Raw genomic sequence first — 27864 nt, forward strand, 5'->3', positions numbered from 1 at the left:
ATGTAATCAGTTTGACATCTCCAACTCTGAGATTCTCAGGACAAAGTCTGACTTAATTTTACCAGGAACCCTTATATTTTGTCCTGTTTCTGTGAGAATTGAACTGAGCCAACCATCAGAGTGTGACTGTAAACTGCTGGCATCTAAGATGTAGCTTGGGTGTTGCATTTTGTTTTCTGGGGTTTTTTGTTGCCTGTACATAAACAATGCAGGTGAATACTGCACAATGTGGCATCACACTGAAAAGTGGGCAAAATGTGAATTAAATAGTCTGTGAAATGACATTGTGTGTTCTATGGTGTGCAGAGGCTGCTGCAGGGGCTTTCCACTGCTGCTGGTGTCTACATGCCTTGAGGGAAGAGCAAGGCTTTAGGGAGAGGGTCCACTCTACAAACAGCACCAACAAGCCCTTGTGACCCCAGTTCGTCACAAAGAGAGGTAATACCTGCTTTTCATGGGACCTTGAGCTAGCAGCAGGCAGAGAAAAGCTTCTGAAAATCTTTCAGTGTCCTTAGTTTCCCTATTTCAGATTTTTCCTTCCAATGGGACTGAGGGTGGTCAGCACCACTCAGAAATGTACCCTGGAAAGAAAGCTGACCCAAAGATTTCAGGTTTGCTATACTTCCATTGTTTCAGGTCAGTTCCTTTGGTATAACAGGAAGTGAAAGAAAGTAGCTACAACACTTGGACTTCTGAGAAATCCTTCCTTAGTAAAAGGATACAGGATAGAGAAGAAAATGCCAGAAAACCTCATTTCTTAAAGGAGTTTATTTTCTGTTGTACATGCTTACTGCATAGCAAAATAAGGTGTCTATATATTTACATTATTTAAATTAATGTGATACTAACAACATTTTTATATTTTACTTCTCAGTACCAAATACTCAGAAATATCTTCCATTCCATCAATAATCTCTGCATGGAGTTTCTTTTATGTAATAGTTCCATGAACAGCATGCTCATGAATGAGACAGTATGATAACACTGGAGATACCAGACTGAAAGCCTTGTAGTGTTTCATCCTAATTGTCTTCACTTGTCTTGGATAATACAAAGAATTGGCTATAAAGGTTTTTATGACACAGGGTTATTCTGGATTATTAAACAAAAACTATGGAAACTGCTTATAAATCATCTACAGTGATTTAAATCCCATAGTCTGTATATCACACGTGGACACTTATAGAGTATTTTTCAAGTTAGTGATTTGAAGGTTTAATACAAATTTCCCATCTTAAATGGCTCTGATGGGTAAAGACCACATAGTTTAGTTGGAATCTGTGTTTATTTATGCCACCATTTCCCTTGGTGACTTTAAAGGTTGTAGCCTTAAGTACTTCAAAAAGAACAAAGACTCTGTTAGTTACAGAAGATATTAGATCATCTCCGACTGAGTTTCATTAAATGTTTCTAGAGGTAAAAGTTCAGTACAGTATGAGTTTATCTTCTGGGTACTTATCAAACCTGATTTGCTTTTATGACAAGGTAACCCACCTAGCTGATCACAGGAAAACAGCTGATGCAACTTTTTGGTTTTCAGCATAACTTTCAACACTGTCTCTTCCAGGATTCTTCTGGACAAAATGTCCAACACAGAGCTGGATAAACCACAATTAGGTGTTTAAAAAGAGACCAAATGTGGCTCTTAGTGCCATGGTCTAGTAGATGAGGTGGTGTTGGGTCAAAAGTTGGACACGATGATCTCAGAGGTCTTTTCCAACATAACTGATTGTATGATTCACATGGTGGGTGAGCAATTGGCTCATGACTCGAGGACAGGGTAATAATGAATGGGCTAACATCAGGTTGCTGACCTGTAACTAGTGGGGTTCTACAGGCCTCCAATTTAGGCCCTGTGCTCTTCAGTATTTTCGCAAACGACTTGGATGCAGGACTGGAAGGGATATTAAGCAAGTTTGCAGATGACACAAAACTAGGAGGAGCTGTTGACTCCCTCAAAGGCAGGGAGGCCTGAAGAGAGACCTCGACAAATTACAGGACTGAGCAATCACCAACCATATGATGTTCAATAAGGGAAAGTGCAGGTTTCTGAATCTGAGATGGAGCAACCCTGAATGTATGGACGGACTCAGGAATGAGACACTGGAAAGCAGTGCCATGGAAAGGGACATGGGAGTCCTGGGTTTTGGCAAATTAACTATGAGCCAGCAGTGCCCTGGCAGCCAGGAGGGCCAATCATGTTCTGGGGGGCATCAGGCACAGCATCACCAGCCGGTCAAGGGAGGGGATTGTCCCACTCTGCTCTGCACTGGGGCAGCCTCACCTTGAATATTAGGCACAGTTTTGGGCACCACAATATAAGAGAAATATTAAGATCTTTGAAAGTGTCCGAAGAACAGCAACAAAGATGGTGAAGGACCTTGAGGGGAAGCCATATGAGGAGCAGCTGAGGTCACTTGGTCTGTTCAGCCTGGAGAAGAGGAGACTGAGGGGAGACCTCATTGCAGTGACAACTTCCTTGTGGGGGAAGAGGAGAGGCAGGCACGGATCTGTTCTCTGTGGTGACCACTGACAGGACCTGAAAGAATGGCCTATGAACTTGTGTCAGGGGTCGTTTAGGTTGGATATGAAAAAGAGGTTCTTCACCCAGAGGGTTGTTGGACACTGGAACAGGCACCCCAGGGAAGTGGTCACAGCACCAAGCCTGACAGAGTTCAAGAAAAGTTTGGATGATACTCTCAGGCACATGGTGAGACCCCTGGGGATGGTCTTGTGCAGGATTAAGGGTCAGACTCAATGATCCCTGTGGGTCCCTTCCAACTTAGCATGTTCTATGATTCTGTGGAACTCAACATATCAAAAATCAAGTCCAATTGGGGGAAAGTTATCTTGTATTAAAATCACACAGATTAACTCTACAAATAAAGTATTTGTTAGTCTGAAAAGGCCATTCTTGAATACTCTGAACTTTGAAGATTCAAGTTACCTTCAGTTAGATTTCTAATGTAGTTAAGTAATGCTCTCCTTCATATCCTCAGTTTCTTCTGGTTGTGAGATTATACCAGTTGTGCTGAGCTTTTATATTTCCATTAAATAATATTAAAATATTAATTATGCTTTGTGAATACTAAAAAACCAAGAGTCTGAGCTGAAGCATAAATATGAATGTAAACAGCATTCACTCATTCAAAAGGAGTAAATGTATGCTTTCACCCCAAGGTAGAAGGAGCAAAGAACCTCCTGCTACAAAGAAAATGCAGCAAACTTCATGTAGCTGGCTACAGCTTTCCTTCCACTACTGGTTTTTCTTTTTTGAGCTACTTTTGATACATACATGCTTGTGTAAACCTGTGACTAATAGGAGAAGTTGCAAAAAGGCACCTCTTCTCAGTCCAATGATCGAACAGTTTTGGATGACTGAAGAGAGAAATAAATGGTCCAGAAGATGAACACACCTAAAAATCCATGTGAATAATAATCCTACAGAATCCGCTTACCAGAACTTACTCAAATAGAAGCCTCTTCCAGATCAAAAGTCTAAACTAACACACTGTATGAGTACCATTAGTAGCTGCACAATCCTGATAACAGCTTCTATACTGGGGCTCTGTTCAGAGAACTGAATGTACATGTATGTACACCTGAGAAATGCAAACATTCCAAAATGATACAAGCACCAAATATTATTCCACCATGAAAAGGTAAGTAGGCCACAAAATAGACTCAATCATGGAAACTTTCCAATAACATTAAAACCAGATCTCTGTGTGGGGTTTCCATTAAGGTCAAACCATTGATTCCCACATATGATGAACACTACCACATGTGTTATGTGGATCAGTAGCAGATGTATATTAGTGGAGACTGATATGTTTAGAAAACTTTCTTTCTGCAAAGGTTTCCTAAAATTTTGCTATTGCGGCGATGGCAAAACAGATTTTTTCCTTGAGTATTCACTTGAAACAGAAGTTCTTAAAGTGTCCAGGGAGTTTTCCATCTGCACAGACTGTGATTTTCTGCACTTCTTTGGGAGCAAGCCCTTGTAGAATTCCATAGCCTTCTTCTGGAAGTGCTTGCCAACAATTACATACAGAACTGGGTTCAGGCAGCTGTTGCTAAAGGCACAGTAAACACCTATCTGCGTCACTATGTCATTGATGTCTTCCAGGCATTTGAACGTGGGTTCAAAGTAGCGGATTGTGTCAATGAATGTGCTGATCTGAAATGGAAGCCAGCAAATGATGAACAGCAAGAGCACAATAAGGACCAGCATGGTGGCTCTCCTCTCTGTCTGGACCACCTTCATTTTTTGTAGCTCACTGCAGCGTAAGGCTTTGATGATTTGTATCGTGCAAAAGGTGATTACACAGAGTGGGATCACAAAACCTACAATATTCAGCAAGCAGTTGTTTGCAGGCTCCCAGTAGCTGGCTGGGTAAATAAGGGCACAGGCTGTGATGTTGTATTCTTCAAAATGACGTAAATTTCGAAACACCATTGTGGGTGAACATATGAGCAACGCGCACGTCCAGATAACAAAGCTATTCCATTTGGCACAGACAGTCCGTCGCATCCGTCCAAGGGACATGGTCTTCACCAAGGCCAGGTAGCGGTCAATGCTCACTAGTGTCAGAAAATAAATGCTAGAATAAAAGTTCATGTAACTCATAATGTTGACAGCTTTACAGAGAAACAGGCCAAAAGGCCACTGAAAATTATTAGAAATATTAATGGCCCAGAAAGGTAAAACACAGACCAACATTAAGTCAGCAAGTGCCATGTTTGCTAGGTAAATTTCAGCCACAGTGCAACTACTCTTGTGGAAACACAGGACAGTGAGGACAAAGGAATTTTCTATTGCTCCCAGAATAAATATAAACCAGAGGAATCCAGGCTGAAAGTCCTGTAGCCATTTATATATGTCTTCATTAACACATTCATATGAATTTGTCTGATCCACTCCTGAATTATTGTGGAAATTTGTTGGACTGACTGTGAGCTCCTGCGTGGTCATGTTGTACAGTTGCGTAACATTTTCAGTTGTGATGGAAACCATTTCTGTGCAGAGAAAAATAGGTGACATGAAATTGCTACATCTAGCTCATTGCTTAAAAAAACACAGTAAGCAAAGCTGTCTCTGCTTTTCCTAATGTCCTAAAAGCTGGGCTTTTGAACAGGCTTACCATTCCCTGTGTTGCTTTCTCACAGAAACCAGGCATGCTTGCAGAGTTTCACAGACTTCTCTGCTATGGGCTATGTGGATCAATTTTAGGTGAGTGAAACCCTCTCCTGCAGAGAGAGATTTGAGTGGAATTCAGTGGTACTTCCTCCCCAATGAACACTGTATATTTTTGGAATTATTATGACTAATGCAAAAGACATTTGGTTTGCAGCTCTACTTTGCGTTCAGAAAGCTGCAGGAGCAAGGATCAGTGTTTGCCAGCAGTGTGTCTTTCTCAGTTTCTCTGTAGAATTGTTTATGTGTTTCTGTCTCTGTGTTACAGTCTCACTGTACAAGCAAGTCATGGAAGAGATAAATGCTACAACTTTCATGAGGAAACAGTTTTAACAGGCATGCAGTGGGTGGGTTGTCAGTTTGGCAGAGACAGTGGCCATCACATAAGCCAGGACCTGTCTGCAGTCAGGCTGCAGTCAGCCAGCTTGGTTACAAGTGCACAGTGTGAAAACCAGGTGCTGTACTGCAAATGTTCTACAGGTCAGAACAGCTTGGGATCTTATAGGGAGCTATTTACTAGCATAAATGTCAGATGGACTTTTAAATGTTACCAAAGCCAAGCAGAGCTTGAGTGTGCAGCATCACTGAGTACTGATAAATTGTGTTTTTTGTTGTTGTGTTCTTAGTTAATGAATGTTGAGATATTATTCAAATGCAAAATTGGCTTCTCAGATCTGTCCATACAAGTCTCTGGACTGGGTGATAGGAATATTGTTTGTCTTTTTACAGGTCTTTAAAGTACCACTGTTTATATTATGGTTTGATTGGAAACTTTTCAAATGTATTTTTAATAAGGCACTTGTCCTATTCAACTAGTAAGTTGGCAGTAAAGTGGGACACATTTGTAATTCCTGAAAGAATGGGATTCTCCTTTGTGTTCTGGTTACTTGGCTTGTTGGCTGATAAATGTCTGTGCTTAATATGCACGTAGACATTTGGATGTTGGTTACAGAATTACTGAAAAATGTTGGTCATATTTTGTGTACTTTGTGTTAATAAAACACTGTAGTGATTGAAACCAAAAGCAAATTTGAAGACCATATCTTAGTAAATAACAATAAAGGTAGTTAGAAAGGAAAATCTCTCTGTAATATAAAATTTTTAACAGGGTTGTCAGGTGGGACTGGTCAACTGAATAAAGTAGGCAAGTGGGACTGAGAACCTTGAAAAACAAGGCAACCTAAATTGGATTAATAAGAACAAAATAACAGCAACACACCTGTTCAACCCTTCATAACTTGAGCAAAGGACAGAATTCATGTTAAGCCGCACAACATATTCTCATTCTCCAGCTTCATCCTTCCAAAACCCCAATTGTTCAAGCCCGTATCTAAGTACAGGAACATATGTTCTTCCTCTTTATTAGCCTCAGCCTTGGGACACATGTATCTTTTTGATTTTTGGTTGTTTTCAACCAGCATCTGGAGAAAGGGTTGTTGGAACATCTTTATTACACAATGTTGCATTCTGTAGATACCTGTCCAGTGACTTCTGCTTTTACTGGCACTGGTTAACTGGAGCTTCCAAGACTTGTGGATATAGTGTTATTTGTTCTATACTGAGAGGAAATGCCACTTGCAGTGTATGCTAGGCAGCAGTGCCAGTATTCTGATTTATGTCCTCTTTTCTTGCAGGTATAAACAACTAGTGTAGATTGTAAATGTTTTAGTTGTAAATTTTATTTCTGTTTGTGCCTTTGCATGCATAGCAGAGCATATGCACCTATAGTGCATTTTTCTGTAACTTCATTTGTTCATGTTTCATTAGAATGAAGATAGGATAATACTAAAAGCCCTGTTGAAACCCATATATGCTTATGCTTTACCCATTCAGACAGATTTAATTAGTTCAGTGTAACCTCATTCTTGACCAGTTTATATTGGTAATTCATTATCATTTGGTTCTTCTTTATTACCCTCCATGTGTGGATATATTGATTATTTAATATTCTGCTGCCATGTTTTTCAGGTATTTAATTCCAGGCATTGTTATACACAACATAACCCCCTGGTCCTGCTATCTGTGCCTTTTTAAAATACAGATATCATGTTTTGTCCTCTCTAGATTTCCAAGATAACTTCATTCTTCTGGCTTTCACAGCATGATAGCAAAGATTCCTTCTCATTTCTGAACCACACCAATGTGGGTTGTATACAATCCTGCCACTTTGCAAAGCCCCACATATTCTTTAAATTGTTCCTCCTCAATTCACAGACATTCAGTTGTTCAAATCAATCTCTCGAAATACCAGATCAGAATTTCCATTTCTAAGGGGACTAACACTGAGCTGTCATTGAGCTTTGCATAATTCTCTGAGTTAATGCTTCCTTATTCCTTCTGGTAACTGGCCTAGACTTCCCTCCTTTATCTTTTTACTTTTGGTATATTTATAGTAATATTTTATGCTACCTCCTATGTCTGCTATTAACTGCAAGTCATTTTCGACCTGATGTTTTTGATATCTTCAATGTTCTAAGTTCTTAAATAATACTGCATATAACCATGCTTTTCACTAATTAATCTCCCTATAGCAAAGGTGGCATCAGGATGCTGGTATTCACCAACAATTTAATACATCAAAGCCTAACTTTTGTGGCTGCGAGAGATGCCACTAACAAATTGCAAACAGCAGTTTCAAGTCTCCGTTTCTATGTCCACTGGCACTTTCACTGCAGTGAAATACTAATGGGTGATCAACAAAAGGTCATCTGAGAACAGAGAAGTTCTGTTGGGTGATGCAATTAGCAGAAACTGTTTCTTCTGCTGGTAACAGGCTATGAACCATCAGAAAAAAATTGTAAGTGCATTATTTTATGATTTGAGGTTGGATTTATGCATATTTTTAATAAGATGCTCATTAATATTTCAGAGAGCGGTCATAAAGGTTATGTGGGCTTTTTCTATGATTTTGCCTTATTATATGACTAATAGAAAAACAATAAACAGGAATTAATTTACAGCAAATTGCAGCTCCAAAACTGTGTATTGATTTATCCATATTTTCCTTACAATTAATCTCTTTTAGATTTTGGTTTTAGAAGGGAAAGGCCTGGAATTATTTTAAAAAGTTAATTACATCATATTGCTGTGGTCTAGGAACAGTGTGCAGGGACTAGTTAGGATATGACCAAGTGCATGACATGGGGCTTGTTGCAACCTGCCTCCTTAGCCCTTAGCTCAAGTCCTTCCATAGGGCATTGATAGAAACAGGAGAGTGAACAAGGTAAAATGCAGTAATGATCAATTTACAAACACAAATATTTAGGGTTAAAATGGTGTGTTTGATGCTGTTCTGTATAGAACAGGAATGTCTCTTAAGGTATGTGCTTACTGAATCAGTTATGATTGACAATGCCACAATTTAGAAAAGGAAGTGATCTGCCATCTTCTTATTATAGCTTGGTGAAACTAAATGTGATCTTCTCACACACTCTCTACAAATATTTCCTGTGCAATGCAAGAAAAGCCTAATAGCTCAGCAGGGACTCTCAGTAAGATTTTATCTGAGAGTTTTGATTGACACTGCCCAGCTGAAGTAATGTATCTACTGATTCTGAGGGATGCCTCTGGGGGCTTACTTTGACCATGATGTGTGCACCTCCTACTGTGAGATATCTCCTCCTTCATAGACACTAAACCCACAGTCAGCTATTATCTCATGTTGTCCTAGAGTATTTTTTGCTAACTACATTGGGAACACAAGACAAGGTTTCAACAGAGGACGGCTTCAGGACGCCCTGTGTGGGAGGCCATCATGGCCTGCCCAGAGCCGGTGGCAGCCAACCCTGTGCCTCTTGTAGACACTGCCCTCATCAAGGGAGCAAGGCTTTGGGGCCAACTCATGCAGCGATACTTTGAGTGATGGCCAGATCCTGCCCATGGTGCAAATGAGAGAATGGTTTCAGAGGGACTGGGAAGAAGGTGTTAATCAACTTTAGTTACTGGACTGTTGGATTGCCCTTACAGGCAAGTGGAGAAGGACTCCAAAAAGCTGGTGGTCACCAGTAACATAGCCTGAAAGTTCTGAGGGCTGGACAGAGTCAGTAGTGCATCTTGGTGTCGTCTGGTAACCCTGTGGAATGTCCTCCTGTTCAAGGACTGACTTGTACATACTGCACTCGAGGGAGCATGCCAAGAGACAGGCATGAGTTTATCAATAAGCCAAGGAGCCCAGGGCAGTGGTTAGTCTTAGAATGTCATGTATGGAGGGAAAGTCTCCATGCTACAGTCATACATGCCAGGGCCCATGGATATTCTTGAAAGAAAAGAAGGAGAATATGATGAAGTAGAACAAAAAGCCCTTTAAGGATCAAGGTTTGTGAGCTAAGAAATGGAAAGACAGGGAAAAAAGGTCAGAACTCAGTTAATGCTGCTACTAGATGTGAGCAAGCTCCAGGACAGCTTTACTCCTCAAATGGGGCATGCTGCTTCAGGCAAACCTTTTTCAGTGTTTTGGGTCTGGATGGGGCCCTACAGGTACTGAACTCTGTTAGTACCACCACCAGTGTTAAATTTCCCTTGTATTGTGCTAAACATTTGCTGTGAGCTAAGATACAGTGAATAAGTTAAAGTCTTATGATGTTCTCAGTCACGTGTTACGCAAGGACAAGTTCCAAAATGTGTAATAAATATTCAGGTTATTGCAGTGTATCTGCAATAATCTAGTCTGTATGAGTAAGGGAAGGACTTTGTAATGCATATTTTAAAGCCTTTGTGACTTTGCTGACTGTTTTTTGCAGAAAGTAGGTGTGAAATTTGTAATTAGTATATTCTGGGATTGTCATAATATTGACCTTGCTAATTCAGACCTCAGGGACAAGCGGTGGAGCCTAAAGCAGAAAAATACTGTTATGATGTTAACTGCTATAATGTGGTTTACTGAAGCCAAAGAAGGAATAATAAAAAGCATGGTGTCTTGGGTTTTCCTGCATAGTCCAATTTGCAAGGACAAAGGAAAGAGTGGGTCAAAGGTGTCCCTTCTCCAAATGAGAGAATTTTGTGATAGATGATCATTCATGATGAAGTTTGCCTAGAGAGCAGCTATTTTCCATTATTTCAAGGATTTTTTATCAAGGCCTTGTGAAGGATAGGTATGACACCCAGACTGTATCATACTTAGTAGAATTTTACAATTACCTGTTTTGTTTTAAGTGTTGTCAGTGGCCAAGAGTGCTTTCACATACATACAGTTGGCTTGTCATACATATGTACAGCTCCATGTACACCTGGTTGTCAGTGGCACAGAGCAGTGGAAAAGCTGGGAGGGCAAACAGGGTTGTGAGTGAGTGGCTGCAAACTGAGAGGGGCAGTGGCTGACTTCTGACATGGTGCTTGTTTAGAACACAGCTCAGCTACAGAAAGAAAGAGCACAACACCCAAGGACTGCCACAGCCTCTCCTCTAATTCTCTGATTCTGTGCAGAGCAAAGCCTGCTTTGACACTATGCAGGTTTTGTGAGGGTTTATCCTCCTGAACATCTCTGAGCCCAGCCTGGGCAGTTAGTTGTCTCCTGGTGGTGCCCAGTAGCCTGGCAGCCTTGCTTCTTCATGCTAGTGTAAAAGGTACAGTAAATTTAACAGAGAAACTGTCAGAGCCATAAGAAGAAAATAGGTATCTGCTTGACAGATCTGCTGTGACTGAAATCGTATCTATCAGGAGTTTAAAAGCTGCTGTAGGTAAGGGCAGTCCTATGCAGTGTGGTGGGTGCAAGGAAGCCTGTGTCCTGCTGACTCTGTGAAAGTACCACTGCTACTCTGAGGAGCTTGCACTGTAAAACTGACAGACTCAGTAAGTTGTTTTATTCAGTGAGAGTTATAGCAAAAGAATCTCAATGAATAATTTCTCCTTTACCTTCACACCTACAGGTCTAGCAGACTGAAACACAAGTGATGGCATAGCATAAGGAAAAGCATTGCTCACCAAGAACCCAAAAGTGTTCTGAAAGATGGAGATCAGCCTCTGTGATGGACATTTACATTCAGAGCTAAGTATCAACAAAATTATGGAGAAGACATCCCCTTTATAAATTCTTTATCTTCTCCAAAAGGCTTATTTTCAAAGCTTCTGTTTCAAACTGCTCTTCTTGCAACTTTTACTCTTGAAAAAAATGACCTTTGTCATCTATGCCCAGTACACTGAGACTCTTGTTTCCATCTAATCCAAGCCTGTAGGGACTACTTTTGCCCCTTCTCTTTGGTGGTAGGGTAGGTTTGATTTGTATCATTGTCTGGCTGAGTATGAAAAGGTGACATTATAGCACTCTTGTGGCATCTTTGAAACATTCTGAAGCTTTCTTGGAATGTCCTTTTAATTCTGTTTTATTGTGGAAGCATTAATTATTTTTTAGAGATAAAGGAAGTGTTAGAAACATTCCTAAAATGTTCTGCTTTTACTGATCCGGCAACTTTAATTTTTAATTTCCAATTTTTGTATAGTGAATCTCTAATGGTGTTTAGTACATTGAAGGTTGTAGATCAGCGGACAGTTGTGGCAATGTTAACTGAAATGTTTTCTGCTCTTCATTCACCCTTCACTGTCCCTTTTATGCCACAGTTCATGAAGCTTCATGTTCAACCCCAGATTCAGGAACTTGACAGGGGCAAAAAATAACCTTGCAAAAGAAGACATTATTTTTAATGCAAGTCAGTCCCAGAAAATTAAAGCAATGAAGAGACTACACAGAGGAGCTACCTCTCAAATGTGTAACTTTTAGACACTCTTTGGTGTGTAAATTTGAAGCACAGAGTGGAAAGAAGCTTTTGCTCTGCAGTTATCATTAAGGGCATCTACATCGACTGCTTAGGAAAAATGGGAGAAAAAATTGTTCTGTTAAAGTAGTTATTTCAATAACAACGAGACTAAAGTGAGAAGAGACTACTTTTTCTCCCTGTGTGGGAGAAGAAACTACTTAATTCCAATACAGTCTGTTGTAATCAATTAAAGAAGGGTGTGGTTAGAGCACAAGCCCAAACAAGTGAAATGAAGCACTTTTTATAGCATAATTTTTTCTAAGGGGAAATCTTGAATGTTCTTACTTCAAATTCTCCTGGGTTATAATTTTCTGAAAGATCCCATTTAACCTTAAATAACTTGGTATGTTATTTTTCAGTGCTTTTTATATATTTCATTCAATAACCGGGATGATGCTAACAAAAGATATTATCTCTGTGTAGCACAGATATAACTGAGATGGAGAAGAACAAAGTGGCTGGACTGTGGTGAGAACTGGAAGGAGGAGGAAAATATAAACCAGAAACATAAAACAAGGAATTCAGGATAATTTGGATTGGAAGAGACCTTGGAAGGTCTGTAGTCTAACCTCTTGCTCAAAGCTGGGCCAGCTACAAATCAGACTATACTACTCTGGGTTTTATGCAGTTGGGTCTTTAAAACTTCTCAGGATGACAAGACTGAAATTTAATAATTTAGTGGCTGAAGAAAGGTGAAGCTCCTGTGTGTTTTGATCCTGAAACAGCCTCTAATGTTAAAATTATTATTTTTGGTTCTGATTAAATAGAATTTTTATACTGAAACTGCTCTTTCAGAATGACAGCTACATCCAGCTTTGGTGACATTTGCAACATTTTGGAGGGCATTTGTGGTAGAAGAGTTGCTAAAATATTGACAGCATCAAGTCATAGGTCAGACATGGGCTGTATTTCAGAAAATGCAGGCTCTCTGGGATGTCTACATGGAGTTGGTATATGATATACGACCTCTGAGAGGTCTTCCAGAGACAGGCAAGATACCCTGGACTTTCTGAAGGACTCACAGATCTTGCTGGGGCTCCCCTAGATGTCAGCACTAGGGTGGAAATCATAACTCCCCTGTGAAAAAAACAAATCTTTAGTCTTAATAGAGCACTATAGAGACTATAGAATAGTTCATTATGGCTGTAAAATGAAATGCAGAATTATAGCAGAAGAAGATATGGAAAAGATTCTCCTGGGAATTAGTCCTTTAAAACAATCCCAGTTTTCAGGGTTCAAAATTGACTTCAAGACCATCCATATTTTAGCTTTTTGTAACTATCTCAAGGGCAACGTATGCTAAAAATGTTCAGCATGAAATAACTTTTTAAATTAACCACGTTCCTTGAAGAAATATTTCCTCTTCCTTCTCAGAATCATGGGGAAAATAAAACACACATTTAATCAGAAATGTGCTGGCATACAACTCTGGTAATCTAACCTTTCTATTCTAATATTTATAAATGCCATGTGTTATGGTAATGAGTAAGCAGTAATTTTATTAAAAGTACTTTACAAGTGTGAGCAGATTCAGTTTCTCAGAAATTTTTTCCAGTGCAGATTTCTCGGATGATCTCTTATGTGGCTTCATGGGCACTTCCAGTCAGTGGTGAGCTCAAGGGCTAGGTGAAGTGCCCTTGCCAGAAGATATAGTTGCAGGTTTTTGGCATGTGTTATCTCACTTAGCTGCTCTTTGGAGCTGTGTAATTCCTCTTGTATGGAAACCTTACACAGATCTTGGACTTGAGAAAGTATCCCATCAAAACATCGCTGTTGGTAATACACTGAGCAAGAACATTCCTTCTGCAGAGAAAAGCTGCATCACAATATCATTAAATTAAAAAGTGAAGGGTATAAGAAAATAAATAATAGAAAATGCTGAATCCCTTGAACATTGTTCTAGAGTTGTTTTGAGGCATATCACAGCAAGGTCCAGTTTGGGTTGAAGGAATGAAATACGATGTGGCAATGCATTCTCAATACATGGCTTGGAGGATGTCATGTCAGAAATGGGCTGATGAAGAAAATACGCCAGCCACTGAGAATGCTTTAACAACTGATGTTTTTAATGTGGTTTAAATGTACTAAATGTAAAAAGTGCATAATCACTGCTTCTTCTTCCCATAACCCCCTGCCAGGCCAAGGGGCTGGGAGAAGGACAGTGATCTCATATTTCCTGTTACCCCCTCCCATTGAATGTAAATCCCCTTATTTTATTGGCACAAATCCAGACTTCCCTCTTGTCCCTTATTGGTGAATTTGTATCCCTCCAAAGTCCATATAAACCCGTACCCCTGATTAAACTTCCTCTTTGTTCCTGCCTTCGACGGTGGTCCCTGTGTGTCCTTTCTGGGGGCTCTCAGAGACCACATGGGTGGGGTAAGCATAGAGCACACACTTCTCCTAAGTTAATGGACTTATAATCCAGGACCAGGAGAAGTCCCATATCGTTGCAGATTTCCTTCAGCATAACGAGGTTACAAGAAACCAACCCTCATAATACGAGGGTGAATTTCTCAGCTGTTTGTTTTGCCTGCTTCTTTGCTTGTTTTTCACAATAAACCTTCTGCTAATCCTGAAAGAGTTTATCAATAAAAGTAAAGGAGGTCTGCAACTGTGGGGCCATCAAGAACTGAAAAAGTGATACATACAAAACCTGTACAGAGTGATGTGGTCACAGCAACCATTCCCTAAGTTAAATTTAGACCTCAATAGCTGGTTTAGCATTTTGTTTTCCTGGATATTTCTATTATGTTAATGCTGTGCAGCTTTTCCCTTCCCTTTAGTACATGGTGGATTAGTAAACACAGTAAAACTTCCTGAACTTCTCAGCAACCTTCATTACTGTAGTTCATAAGCAGAGAAGTTTAATTCAAAAGTTATCAAGCTACTCCAAAAACACATCAATGCCATTCACCCCCTTCCAGTACACATTTTGATTTCTGCTGTTCAAACAGCTCAAAAAGTTTAAGCTCTTTCAATTTACAGAGTTATTTTCTTCCCCTATCTCCAGCTTTCTCAAGACAATACATGTGTACAAAGAAATGAAGGATATGAAGATCTTAAATTTCAGTGTTAATAAACAAAAGACAGTTTTTTCCTCTCTTTGTAGCCATTGGGCAGATGAAAGACCTAAAACCAAGTCTCTATTTTGTTTAATTTGGAATAAGATCTGGAACTAAGGTGATTCACAGGCCTGTATATTATTAGCTTATTGAATATTGTTGATTAAGAGTATATCTCTTTATGAAGCTATTTCAAATTAGTATAAATACTTAAATAATTATTGAATCTGAATTTTCCATCTATGGGAAATAACATGAATTTCAAGGTTTATAATGTCAATCTCACTTCTTCTCCCTCTCTTTGTGAATATGGAATTACTTGCTGTTCTTCTCAAGGCTATAATGCTTTAATTCTTCAGAAGTTCAATCTTCATGGACCTGCCCTACTCCTGTCCCTTTTGACTTAATATGACTGTGCTCCACAACCTGGTGTTACAAGTCCTTGAACCTTTGTGTGACCCCAAACCAAGAAGATAACTTTCTGAGTCTCTTAAGCAAAGCACAGTACTCTTGCACAACACACTCAGGTCACAGCTGGATCTACACTTCTTCTGTGTGTATTGTGGTCTATTTGCTCAAAATGTTTTGACAACTGAGAAGGAAAACATTCAAACAGGAGAAAACTGACCACAAGCTCATTCTGCAAGGCTGTCAGGAGATTTTTTTCTGTTCTTTTTGGCATTTCCCCTACAAGAACAGGCAAGGTTACCCATGAGTGCTTATTGTCCAAAGCTCAGCCAACAACTAGCCTTTTAGTGTCAGGAGAGCAAGAAATTTAGAAACTGTGGTAGGAGTGGGACTGCAAAAGTGCTGCAGGAGTGAAGAACAGCCAACTGCAAGAATTATTCCTTGAGAATTTTTTAATGGAAAACATAGCAAGATGCAAGATTCAGCACCCTGCCTAGGGTTCAGGTGTGGGCTGGGACACTCACAGTCTGTGTCTGCTCTTTCAGAGATAGGGTGAGCCCTATCAGACCTAGGCATGTGTTTATCGCCCTTCTGGCACTGAGCCTTATCAGTCCTCTGTGTTTTCCCATGCATACAATAGTGGATCACCCTGCTTTTGCCCACTGGTATTCTGGGCTTTGTTGACAGCATTTGCTTTCAGAAAGCTCTGAGCATAACACTGCAATTTTTGTCCATTTGCTGCCATGTCTGACCTATGTTCTTTTGGGTTTTCTTTATTTGATTTTCCTATTTGATCCAAATTGATGTTTTATATTTCATCCTTGGTAAGGTAAGGGGTACAGGGTTAAACTTTGCAAGTGGTATCAAGTGTTTCACTTCCTTTTCTCAAGTTCTTTGGTGTCTTTTTGGACAAGAACTAGCTTACAGCAAAGATATAAGGAGGAATGTTGCTGCTTCACCAAGCAGGCATTTAAAATAACGCCAGAGTAGGGCTCATCCCTGAATGCACTGTTTTAAGGTTCTTACTCAGTCCAGGCTTCATACTTAGTGGCTCACCTTCTCCAAAACACAGACAGAAGAGATGAAGAGATAAACGGAGAGATGAAGATGGCAGAAGCCAGTCATGGGCCCTTGCAAATTTGCAAGTAGCAGTGGTGGAGGGGAAGGGAAATGTGCTTAATGGAGACAGTGCTGTCTGGGGCTCTAATTATTTCTAGGTAGAAATAACTAAAGAACAAAAATACATTTGGTTTGTAGTGTAGGTGAAATAAACCCAAAATCTGGTCTTATTTGCTCAGACTGACAAAACTCACCAGTTTCCATCATTAACTGAAAGGCCTCCTGCCAACAGGGTCAAGGATCAGATTTTGGTTTGCTCACATTTTTCATCTTTGCAGAGTTTATGCTCAACATTGGATGTGTTGCTGAGAAAATGATCATCTAACAATGTAATTTATTCCTGTTCCTAGCTGGTTCACTGCCTAGCTTGATAATATCTCCCGCTATTGCACTGTTGTGCAAATAATGCTTGATGGAAATCAGTCAAATTGCACATTTGTATGAGGAGAGAAGCAGCAAAAGCCCTTCTTGCTGTTAAAATAACATGGCTTGGTCCCAGAAACCACACAGGGCTCCCTGTTGGGTGACAGTGACCTCTTGGAAAGCCTAAGTCTTGCCCTGGGGCTAAAATCTTGCATGTCCCTTAACCCTGCTGCACTCATGGTGTCCAACTACAAAGCTGAATGATCAGAACATGCACAGTTTAACTGAAGTACAAAGACAAATGAGAGACTAAACTTCCTGAGCTTTGAGATATGACATGTAGGTGTACTGGGTTGGAACATGGCCAAGGGAGGTTGTATCCCCTCCCCTGAGCACTGCAGGTGCCACAGGAATTCTCTGTCCTAGACAAAATGTTGCTGTACTCCATCACAACTACAAGATTCAGTGCTTAACACACTAGCATTGTGAGATTAATTTAATATCCATTGTAGGAGTCTGATACCACGTGAAATGGCAGGTCTGATGGTATCAAACAGTACAATGTGCCTCTCAATTGGCAGACAATACCCTGAGCCCAGAGAATAGCCAAGGTAACCTGTACTCAGTGATAAAGAAATAAAATGCTTGTGATTTTATCAAGAGTAGCTTGTGTAGCTAGATTATATTTCTTTGTTAAAGAAAGAATTTCCTGCTTTAGAAAAAAACCCTTTCCTGAAAACCAGATAGAGCAAAACTATTGCAAATACCAGGCCAAAACCAGATAAGCTGGAGAAGAAAAAGGTGTTGGAGGAGTTGTCACTAGGTGGGTTCTCAGTACTGGTCTCAAGGTTCAAGTAGTTAAGTAGTTATAGGCTGAATCTCAGTATGAAAGACAGGAGAGCACCAATGTGATGTGCCAGCGACATAAATTGCTTGATATCTTAGTTACAGAGAACAATGAGAATACTCTACAGAAAGAAATGGATAATATTAGTAGAGCATAGAGATGGAATAATAAGAGGAAAAAACTGTAAATCCTGAAGTATATTCATTCCCCTAGAAAATGGAGTAACTGATGCTCCTTTATTCACTTGCTGCAGTGGAGGCACAAAAGATCTGTTCAGCAGTGCACAAACTTCCACTTAAGGCTCCCTCACTGACATGCACGTGGACTTCCTCTAAAGCTTTGCCGCTTGCTGTATTACTCCCACCAGACCTCTTCAGCTCACTTTAACCCCTCCTTTCTCTTAGCAATGGAAATACTGCTGTTTTCCCTGGGTAGCAACATTAGGTTCTCATGACTAGGTAAAATGTGAAGGTCTAATGGCCAAATAGTATTTGTCAGTAGTGGTCCCTTGGAGCATTAAATACTTAATGGAGTGATTTGCCTTTCAGATGAACTGGCTCTGTGCCCTGAAAGCACTTTGCTTCAGCACCTTGAGAACATTTTGGCAGCCATTTATGAAAAAAACAGAGATTTGCCATCTCCCATGCCTCCAATCACTATAATGTTTATATTGTTTTCAGGTACTTGCAATAATGCAGCATTTCCTGCAATTTTTCACCACTGGCTTTCACAAGTATGGTCTTTGAAAGAAGTCCAACTGCCTCCAATAGCAAAGATCAGAAGCTCACAGAACATGTGCCTGACTGGTTGTTGTCCCAAAGTCTAATATCTATTTCTTTGACAGCTGCTGCTTTCCTCATAACTTATCATAGAGGCAACTGATTATTTTGCTCTGCTGTGTTTTGCAAAACCATAAAAGATGTTCTAACCTGTCACATTATGTCTGAAAAACACATTTGCAACTACAAAGTCATTCCCACCATCAGTTAGCAATGTTTCAGTCACTACTGCTGTTTCTGTTGCTGAGGCACATACCGATGGTTCTGCAAGCAGAGGAGCCCTTAGCAGAGAAGGCATCACAGGCAGAATCTGTTCCCCCCCTATAAATTAGTAATAATACCTTGTGTTCTTTTAATGTCTTTCACCAGAGGAACATACAGACTACTTCACTGAGTAATGGTGGAGTTTTCAAACAGCGCATTGGAATCCGACATAGAAAGTATGGTTAACTATATAATATTTAAGTGAAATTAGAGTTTTAACTTCAAACAGGTGGAATTCAGAGGAGGTGGTATTTACTTAGGTTGTTCAAGTTAGCACCTCTAATGTATGGGCTTCTGAAGAAAGTCCTAGCTTAATTTAGAACTTCTGACAACAGCTAAACTATAAACTCAGATTTCAACCCCTGATTAACTTTTCTCATGGACCATCTCAGAGAATGATCCTCAGCACCACTGACTTGTGCCATGGAAGGCAATATAAGCATGACATGACATTCATTGTCTAAATGGCAGGTTGTCTTTACTAAAAAAGTTGGAAGGGTTTGCGTGTTTGTTTTACATTTCATATTCTTTTAAGAACTGAAAGCAGAGTGTGGCATTGCAAGCAATGATGAGTTCCCCTCTCAAGGCAAAGCCTAGTCTGTTGCGTGCTTCACTTCTCAAACAATAAATGTCAGAAAGCCATTTTGCCTTGTCCTTCCTAGGTCAAAGACATCCTGCTACGCTATTTCTTGAGCAGCTGGGACAGTCATTTCTTATTATTTTCACATATTTTCTCCTCATTTAGCCAGTATGTGAAGCACTTGCAATTGAAAGGAGTTTAGTTTTCAGTGTGGCATGGTTAGAAATCACCATAGTCTGTGTATCATAAAGAAAATTTCAAAACCAGATGTACATGCTGGAAATGGTGTGTGTGTAGTAAATTTTGAACTGTATTACAATTATCTTGATAGTAACAGCAGATAAAATTGGCTATACATCCAAATGGAGTCTGTTTTTATGCTGAAAATGCAGGGGTACTCTAATGACAATGGTTCTTAAGTGGAAACACACCCTATCTCTGTTGGAAGAACTAAGTATTCAAATATGTGCTGATCAGGATATGATGATTAAACTCTACTAACATAGATGTGGCTTTCAAAGTTCAGGACATGTCTCCAGCTGAGAAGTAGTGTGATTTACAGTGCCCATATACAACAGTCAGTGTTTGGATTACAATTTTAATTTTGTCCTTTCATGCTTTGCCAGTGTGTTGAAATTAAACTGTCTATTAATTTATTGTTATCCCTTTGTTAGCAACAGGAGATGTCAGAGCCTTGCTGAAACATGGTGCAGACAGTTTGCTTTTCACTCTGTATACATAGGCATTGAGCACTGGTGTTCACAAAGACCATATGTCTATCTGCACTTTCCAGAATGTCAGGCTCCACAAAAGAATAAAGTATAACAAGTTAGTTAGAGGGACATATTGCTTTAGTACATGCCACAGCTCCTTCAAAGAACTATCATACATAAAGCTAAGAAAAAGAAAAGGTTTAACATCTTTGTTTTTGACATGACAGTGGGATCAAGTGCCCCTAAGCAAGTTTCCAATGGCAACAAGCTTTGTGATGTGGTTGACACACTGAAGGGAAGGAAGGCCACCTAGAGGGAAGGGATGCAATCCAGAGGGAAGTTATGGCATCAAGAGGGACCTTGACAGAGGTGGGTCAGTGTGAACCTAATGAGGTTCAACACGACCAAGTGTAAGGTCCTGTACTTGGTTAAGGGCAACCCCCAGTATCAATACAGACTTGGGGGGCGGGGGGGATGGGAGGGGGTGAACAGCTCGAGAGCAGACCTGCCAAGAAAGACTTGAGGGCACTGGTGGATGAGAGGATGGACATGAGCCAACAACACCACTTGCAGCCCAGAAAACCAAACATGTTCTGGGCTACATCAGAAGAGGAGTGACCAGCAGGTCATGGGATGTGATTCTGCCCTTCACTCTGTTACAGTTGATGGATCATGCTGTCTGGGACCTCACATGCATTACTATACCTGTGCAGGAGCTATTTTTTGAAGGTTGAAGGAGGGGAATTTTTTTCTTATTAAAATGACTATCAAGACAGAAAATTTCTGAAGAAAATGATTTTAAAAAAATATTTTTCACAAAATATCTGGGCAATTAAACAGAAAATATTTTAAAGATGTCATTTCTGATTTTGAACAAAGGAGAAGATGTACTGACTGCTCACAGCTTAGCACGAGATCCAGATTCACTATTGTTCTCTTCGGTCAACTAAGAGTTTAATATCTTTACAAAGATGAGTAGTTAAAAAACAAAACAAAACAAAACAAAAGAATGAAAGGGCCCATTTCACTAGAGTTTATCCCTCAGGCACTTGCTTAAGAAGGAGGATGCTTCTTTCAAAATCCCTTATCTGTGCTGCCTGTTCCCAGGAAGATTTATCCTCTGTGTGTTCATTTCTTCTGTGTTTTGTTTTCTAGCTTTTGTTAAAAATGTCAAGATTCTTTAGTAATTTTTCTCTGAAACAGAAGTTTTGTCCTCTGACCAACTTTGTTAATTTTGAAAAGTGTTCTAAGTTAATCATATCACCTTTGAACTTGTGTACCATCACTTTTGCCACTACTGGAGAACAGAAAACACTGTGTAGAATTGCATGCGACAGTTTTCTGCAGCAGGCAGCAAAGGCTCATGGCAGGATGTCAGGGCAGGAAGAAGTGAAGGGGAAATGAGCCTATGTGAGTTCTGGAAGGGAGCATAATGCTGCTAAGGGAAACAGAGGAGAAATGCTGCTGCTGGGAAGAAAGGAAGGATGAAGAAGGATAAATGTTGATGTTGGGGTGGAAGGAAGGAAAGAAGGGAAAAAGAAGGGGTTGATTTCCCAGGAGAGAAAAGTTTTCTAAAACAAAAACCAAATAAGGATTCCTATCCGAGTCAGGTATATGCTGAGATTATGAGAGCTTTATCTGGGATTTTCATTTAGTATGTTAGAAAATTTAAGACAGTTTACACCATGTGTATCTTATTTTATCCAGTTTCAAAATAATTCAAAATCTGAAATTGTTTGATTATTGTATTTAAAGTCAAACTTCTTTTTGATTTTTTTGAGTTATTTGACATGAGTCCATTTATTTTAAGGCAAGCCTTATTAATATGTTCCATCTATCCCTTTTTTAAAACCACAGACAAACATGCAGTGGAAACTACTTAACCTGTCTGTAGTGCTACATGATGCAAAGCATAGCAGGATGAAAGTCCAGCTGTCTCATACTGTATAAACTGTGGTATGATTTGAATGCCAATTTGTAAACTAAACGTATTGTAGAAGAAAACAAATTGCTGCCTTCTTACATTTCCAAAAAAAACCTGTTTCCAAAATGATGCAGGAAACACCTACACAAAACTGACTCCACTTTGTTACTTTTACTTCCTTATACTTCTGGGAAATGCCCCTTTAGCTGAGCTAGCTGACTGGAATTTCTGAGCAATAAGGTGACTCTTTGAATGAAGAAAAAAAAAAGTTTCTCAGAAGAATGATATAAGCAGAAAGTGAGAGCACACAGTTGTCTTATGTGACATGCCTGCACATGCTGCTTATAAAAAATGTGCAGGTAATAAATTAAAACTTTTGTGATCAGTATCCCAGCCATTCATGAACTGCACTCATGTCTAATTCAGTATGACTACTTCAACCAGGTTGGAACAGTATTGCTTTGAAAATGAACTTGCAAGTCTTCGAGGAGAAAAAAGAAAGAAAGAAAGAATATAGCTGTTGAGAAGGATCTTAAGTCTTAAACTGGTGCCCTTGTTCTTGTAAATGGCTATTCCAAATTCTCTGTCTTATCTCAGTTTGCTATTTGCTGTAAATCTCTACAAAGATTGAAGGATTATAAGCAAATAACTGCTTTTGCTTTTTTATCTGTCCATGAGGGATAGTCCCAGAGCCTCAGAAACTGGAAATTTTGGCATTTACTGGAACAAAAATTTTAAAAAAATTTTTTTTTGCCCAGGTAAAGAAAAATAAATAAAGAAACAGAGCTGCCTTGATCTTAGTGGATGGACACATCAGAAACTTCTGATGAAAATATTTGTTGTTTTGTAAAATGTAAAAAAATACGGGAGGAAAAAGTGACAGCTTCATGTAGGATGGTCCCCTAGTAACGGGTAGGACAGAGCTGCATGGATAACATTATTGTGCAAAGGGACATATATTTTACCTCTCTGACATGGTGTTAGTAAATCCATATATGTGTATATCTATATAGGTGTGTATATATGTATGTGTTTATATATGCATCTCTGTGTGTTAGAGAGAGAGGAGAGAGAATTTCCACAAAGCAATTATTTCCTGGTCACCTTTAATGCCTCAAACCATTCGCTTGCCCTTTTGCTGCTTACTTTGGGAGAATGTGGCTTGTGTGAACTCCCAGCACCAGAAGGACCACGCACAGCAAACCTTTCTAGGTGATGCCAAGGAGAATAGCCATCTGTGAGCTGGTCTTGAGCAGATAAAACAGGATCCTGCACAAGAACGTAAGAGAAAGCACCTCAGTGTCTGGAGGGTTTGTTTTAGATGACTGAGATGAAGAAAAAAGAAACAAGAAATTCATGCTTAGCTCAGGTATCACAGATTCAGATGAGGCTGTTAAAATAAATAACCTGATGACACTAGATTGGTTGTAAGATTCATTAGCTGAAGTTCAGCCTTGGACCTGGACATGTTTTGTGTCCCAGGGCCAAGTTTACCTGTTGTGATAGGTAAGGGAACAGGTATAGCATAAATTTCTTTCTAATCTCCTAATTTCGCAGCTAGGAAATCAAGATTTTCACAGGTCTTTCCCTCTGTAGAATGAAGCCAGAAAAAAAGGATGTGTCAATGATATGTTTGTTAAGCAGGCTACCAGTGAGCAAATCACTCATTTCTGCTGATGGATCTGTAAGACCTCAACTGCTATACACTGCCATTACTCTTCTGATGCTGATTTGGATGGCAGTGGAAGCATTCAGTCCAGCTGAGGCTCTAGCCTGTGTGGTTAGTTGTACCTCTTTTTTATGTCCCTTTGTCTGGTTGATTGCCTGGTGTGTTGCTTGCTGCAGTTGAGCAGGGAGGACCAGGAGCACTGCTCTGCAGACACTGCCATATACTGTCTGTGTTATACTGATGGCCAGAGGCTTTGGGGATAATCCATTGCAAAAATCTTGCAAGCACAGGGACATGCTGTGCCTCAAGGAGCTTGTAATCTAAAGAGAAGCCAAATATAAGACAGAGAGTGTAGAATATAGCTTATTATTCTGGAGACACAGGTTCACACAGAACTGAGCAAAAACCTAGCAACATGTACAGCAATATTTCTGTCTTTCTTCCCACTTATTTAAGGATCAGGTCTCACCTTTGAATTATGAAGCCTTAACAGCCACTTTTTGTAAAAATTAAACACCTCCTCTTTACTGGCCTGCCCACTGTCTGAAGGCAGTTCACATCAGGAAAGTGGCTTGGGTTACTGCTGTGCTCCATCTGTTTGGGTAGAGGAATCACATCACCCTTCTGGAAGGGAACCTGCTATCCTTCTTTCATAACCCATGACACTTCAGAGCAGCTGCCCTTCAGTGAGCAAGACAGCTGATAGGGAATCTTACAGCCATAGCAAAGGGACAGACCTTCTCCAGACACTGGGTTGCAGGTCCCAAAGATTTTACCTGCAGTGTACTCGCTTCTGGCAAAGCAGAAACACTGCAGGACAAAGTGAACCTGTGGCCAGTTCTGCCTCTGGGCATACATGTGTAAATCCTGTTAATGTTAGAAAGACGTGAACCTCTAATCATAATTCAATCACCTTTTTTTTTTTTTGTGGAGTTTAACTGTAATCTCAGTTAATACGTGGGAAAAATTGATTTCTGCATATTGACAGCTGCATTCTCTGCAAATTAACCATAGTCTGAAGTGTGCCTTTGCCTGAGACAGTATCACCATTCTGGCACAACCTTAGTGCACAAAGCTCATACTAATGAATCTGCAAACCTGGATGATCAGATTTGTTTGCAGTATCACACAAACCAGCCCAACCTTGCTGAATCAAGTTGAGGAGTTGACATAATATTGCACAGCAGCAAAAGTAACTCAAATCCACCCTTTCAGGGAACATCAAGATTCCTGAAGTATTTTGGTGAAGTTTTTATACAGCAGCTTTGCCACAATTAATACTTTGGACTTGCTTATCATCAAACTGAAGATACATACTTTCAGCTGTCAATTTTGCTCCTTGTGTTTCTCTGGTCTGTATTCCATTTGGCCCTGTTCTCCAATACTTAATTCGTTAGGGGGGTGTTGGACCATGACTAGGGTCCCTCAGTCCCAGATCACTAGCTTTACTTCTAAGTAAATGAGGTATCACCACTGTGGTGATCACTAGCAGTCACAACTTTATGAAGACAACCTGCAGAGCACGAATTCAGTGCTACTGTGGTGCTCTTGTCCTCTGCTCTCCCACTGTGGCAGAGCCTATCTCAGGGCTGTCACAGCACTGAAATGCCCTTTACTCTCTCTATTGCTGCTCAGGCCCACACAGCCCAGGAGAGAAGCTGGTTGAGCCATCTGCCTGCCTCCCCCTGGTTTGTGAGTCAGCACCCAAAGACTGTGCTGTAGGGTGTGATTCTTTACTAGCCTTCCATTCACCCAGAGTCACCCAGGTACAGAGGGCTGGCAAAGGACAGCTTTTGTCTCCATTTCAAAGTACCTGTTTCTTTACAGCTGTGCATCAGCCAGGCAGAGGTATAATTTCTCAGCTCAATGCCTGAAGTATGCTAACTGCAAGGAGCGAAGCCAAACCTTTAGACAGGGCAAGGGAAATTCAGCTGCATGGAACACTTGAAAGGAAGTTTTAAAAAATCCATGAGCAACTAGAGAACAAGGCTTTTGTGTAATTTTAAAGAGAAGTGGTGGCTTTAGCTAAATGGCTTTTTTTTTTCAGTTTTTTTTTCCCTAAATATTAACTTTATATTGATTAGCATTGCTAATGAGTTTGGCTGTACTTTTGCTGTTGATTTGGTTACTAAGAGGGAACTTGTTATGAAAGCAAAGCTGTATTTGCTGATAAGATTTCCTGATCTTGAAATATGCCTTTTTTTTTTCCCTTTTTTTTCCTTACTGTAATCTTTCTTTGTTTCCATGAAAAACAGACTATCAAACACTGGCTGTTCTTAAACAATACATTTTAGGGTTCTAATAATGAATATGCTAAAATTCTCCCAAAATCCTTTTGGTTTCTTTCTGAGAAAATGCTTCAAATATCACATAGCTATGAGAACTTTTAAAGATGTTTTCTTGTGCAGGGATGAGATGCTAATTTCAGGAAGCTCTCACTCAGTAGGAAAGCCTGTTCTTTTGCTATATTGTCTGTACAAAATGTTCAGGTAACTCTGAGTAACTCAACTGATCTTGTTCTAGCCTGTACTTATGGGCCCAGTGGAAAACCTGACAAAGATTTTCTGGAGCTGTCTATGCTCTGAATATTTCAAGGTCTTTACTAAATTGGGTGTATTTATCTCTTCTGTGTTTTCAGTTTTCACACTGAAAACAAGACAAATATATTTGGAAGTCTATCAATGACACTGAAGAGTTAAGATGCTTCTCTTAATTTTTTCTTGGTGATTGCATGCTCTCAGAGATCAGCTGACAAGATAAAAACCACATTTACTGATATTACTCGATACGCTGATACTTCAAAACTTAGAAATTCAACTGTAAAAATAGAAGGTCTTTTCTTCTTAGATAACTCTCTTCTAGCTTCTTGGGAAAGTATGTACAGTTGTTTAAGACATGAGTATACTTGTGTCTTAGGAGATGGCATCTGTAAAATTACATGCAGCATATAAATTAAACATTCTAATGCCAAACTACTTGAACAATTTCAGCTTTATGGCTATTTATCACTATTATGCTAAGACAGCTGCTTAGGATACTGAGTAATGGAAAATGAATGGCTAAAAGCATAACACATATTTCAACCTTTGCTCTATTTGTTGTATGGCTCTAATTACAGTCCAGGTTCTAAGATTTTCTTTATTTTTATCTTATAAATAACGTTCCTACTGCATTTTTTTTATTTGGATATGGATGTTAAAAAGAACCTGATAGTGTGGCTTAAAGGTCATCCAAAACTTTTCTTCTTTATAATGTAAGTAAAAGCTTTAAAGGTTTAGCCTTTGCTATTCCATCAGTGCAGAGGCAGGTTAGTAGTGTAAGATACACACCCCCATACAGTCTCACATCCTGCCCAACAAAGTTTACAATCAAAATAACAAACAGAGAGAAAATTATCAGCATGTACAGAAAAGAACTGAAGAATTGTCCCTGGTTTCTCCCTACTATTTTGTAGGTAATTTCTCAGCTGAAACAAAGCTAACTGCTTGTACTTTCAGTTATTTTTGTGTGATGAAAGAAACTGTGTCCATGGTTTGATTACAGACATGAAATATCTTCTGGACAGGAGAAATCCTTACTCTTCAGTAGCCCATACACTGGATAGTAGCTGTGGCAGGTGAAGCACCTCCTGTTTTTGCTATATTGGGTACTATGAAATAGAGCATTTTTCTGTCAACTCTAGGGCTTAGCAAAACCTGATAAGTTACAAAATTACACTGGAAATAATTATTTTTCTCCTCCACGTTCCTGGAACAATAATGTCAGCTCTTTTGGCACTCAACCAGAAACATATTAAGAATTCAATTAGTTGTTTCCAAGGACTAACTAACCATACAGATTTTAAATAGTAAGAATTGTTCATATGAAAGAAAAGTGGAAAAAACATACCTTGTCTGCAAATTCACTACTAAGCAGATACAAATGAGTGAAGTACAACACGTCTCTGGGAACAGCCAAGCTCCTTCTGTAGTATGAAAGAGTCTAACTTCTGGTTTTACTGCCCCTCCCTGAACATAGCAGACTCATCCCTCTATTGGTGACATCATATTCCTGGATTTTTCTCCCATACTGTATTTTAAAAGCCATGTTTATCTACTGTATCCAGACCACTGTATTTTAGTATGGGTGATAAACAACACAAACACAGCTAAAGTACTGATGTGTCCCAGTATGTATATAAATCAGTC

General features: G+C 39.6%; 2 protein-coding genes across 3 annotated transcripts in view; both read right to left on the reverse strand.

Annotated features, from left to right (window-relative positions):
* Positions 1-27641, reverse strand: part of BDKRB1 (bradykinin receptor B1) — a 37828-nt gene extending 10187 nt beyond the window's left edge. Inside the window, exon 1 of the mRNA XM_071557583.1 lies at positions 27566-27641. The gene's annotated coding sequence lies outside the window, so the exon portion shown is untranslated. The remainder of the gene's footprint in view (positions 1-27565) is intronic.
* Positions 339-27655, reverse strand: BDKRB2 (bradykinin receptor B2). 2 transcript variants are annotated; one of them, XM_071557580.1, is made up of 3 exons: positions 27566-27655; positions 23155-23277; positions 339-5019 (listed from the first exon to the last, which is right to left on the reverse strand). In XM_071557580.1, the coding sequence occupies exon 3, from the start codon at positions 5015-5017 to the stop codon at positions 3875-3877; it is 1143 nt and encodes a 380-aa protein (XP_071413681.1). In that variant the 5' UTR covers positions 5018-5019; positions 23155-23277; positions 27566-27655; the 3' UTR covers positions 339-3874. The 2 variants fall into 2 exon arrangements, with proteins under 2 accessions (XP_071413681.1, XP_071413682.1); XM_071557581.1 differs by lacking the exon at positions 23155-23277 and having other exon boundaries at positions 27566-27654.
* Between the last annotated feature and the right edge of the window lie 209 nt (positions 27656-27864).

Source organism: Pithys albifrons, chromosome 6 (genome assembly GCF_047495875.1).
Source record: "Pithys albifrons albifrons isolate INPA30051 chromosome 6, PitAlb_v1, whole genome shotgun sequence".
NCBI lineage: Eukaryota > Metazoa > Chordata > Aves > Passeriformes > Thamnophilidae > Pithys > Pithys albifrons.

Excerpts from the sequence above, each read along its gene's own strand:
- BDKRB2 (XM_071557580.1), bottom strand. The coding sequence starts at position 5,017 with ATGGTTTCCATCACAACTGAAAATGTTACGCAACTGTACAACATGACC.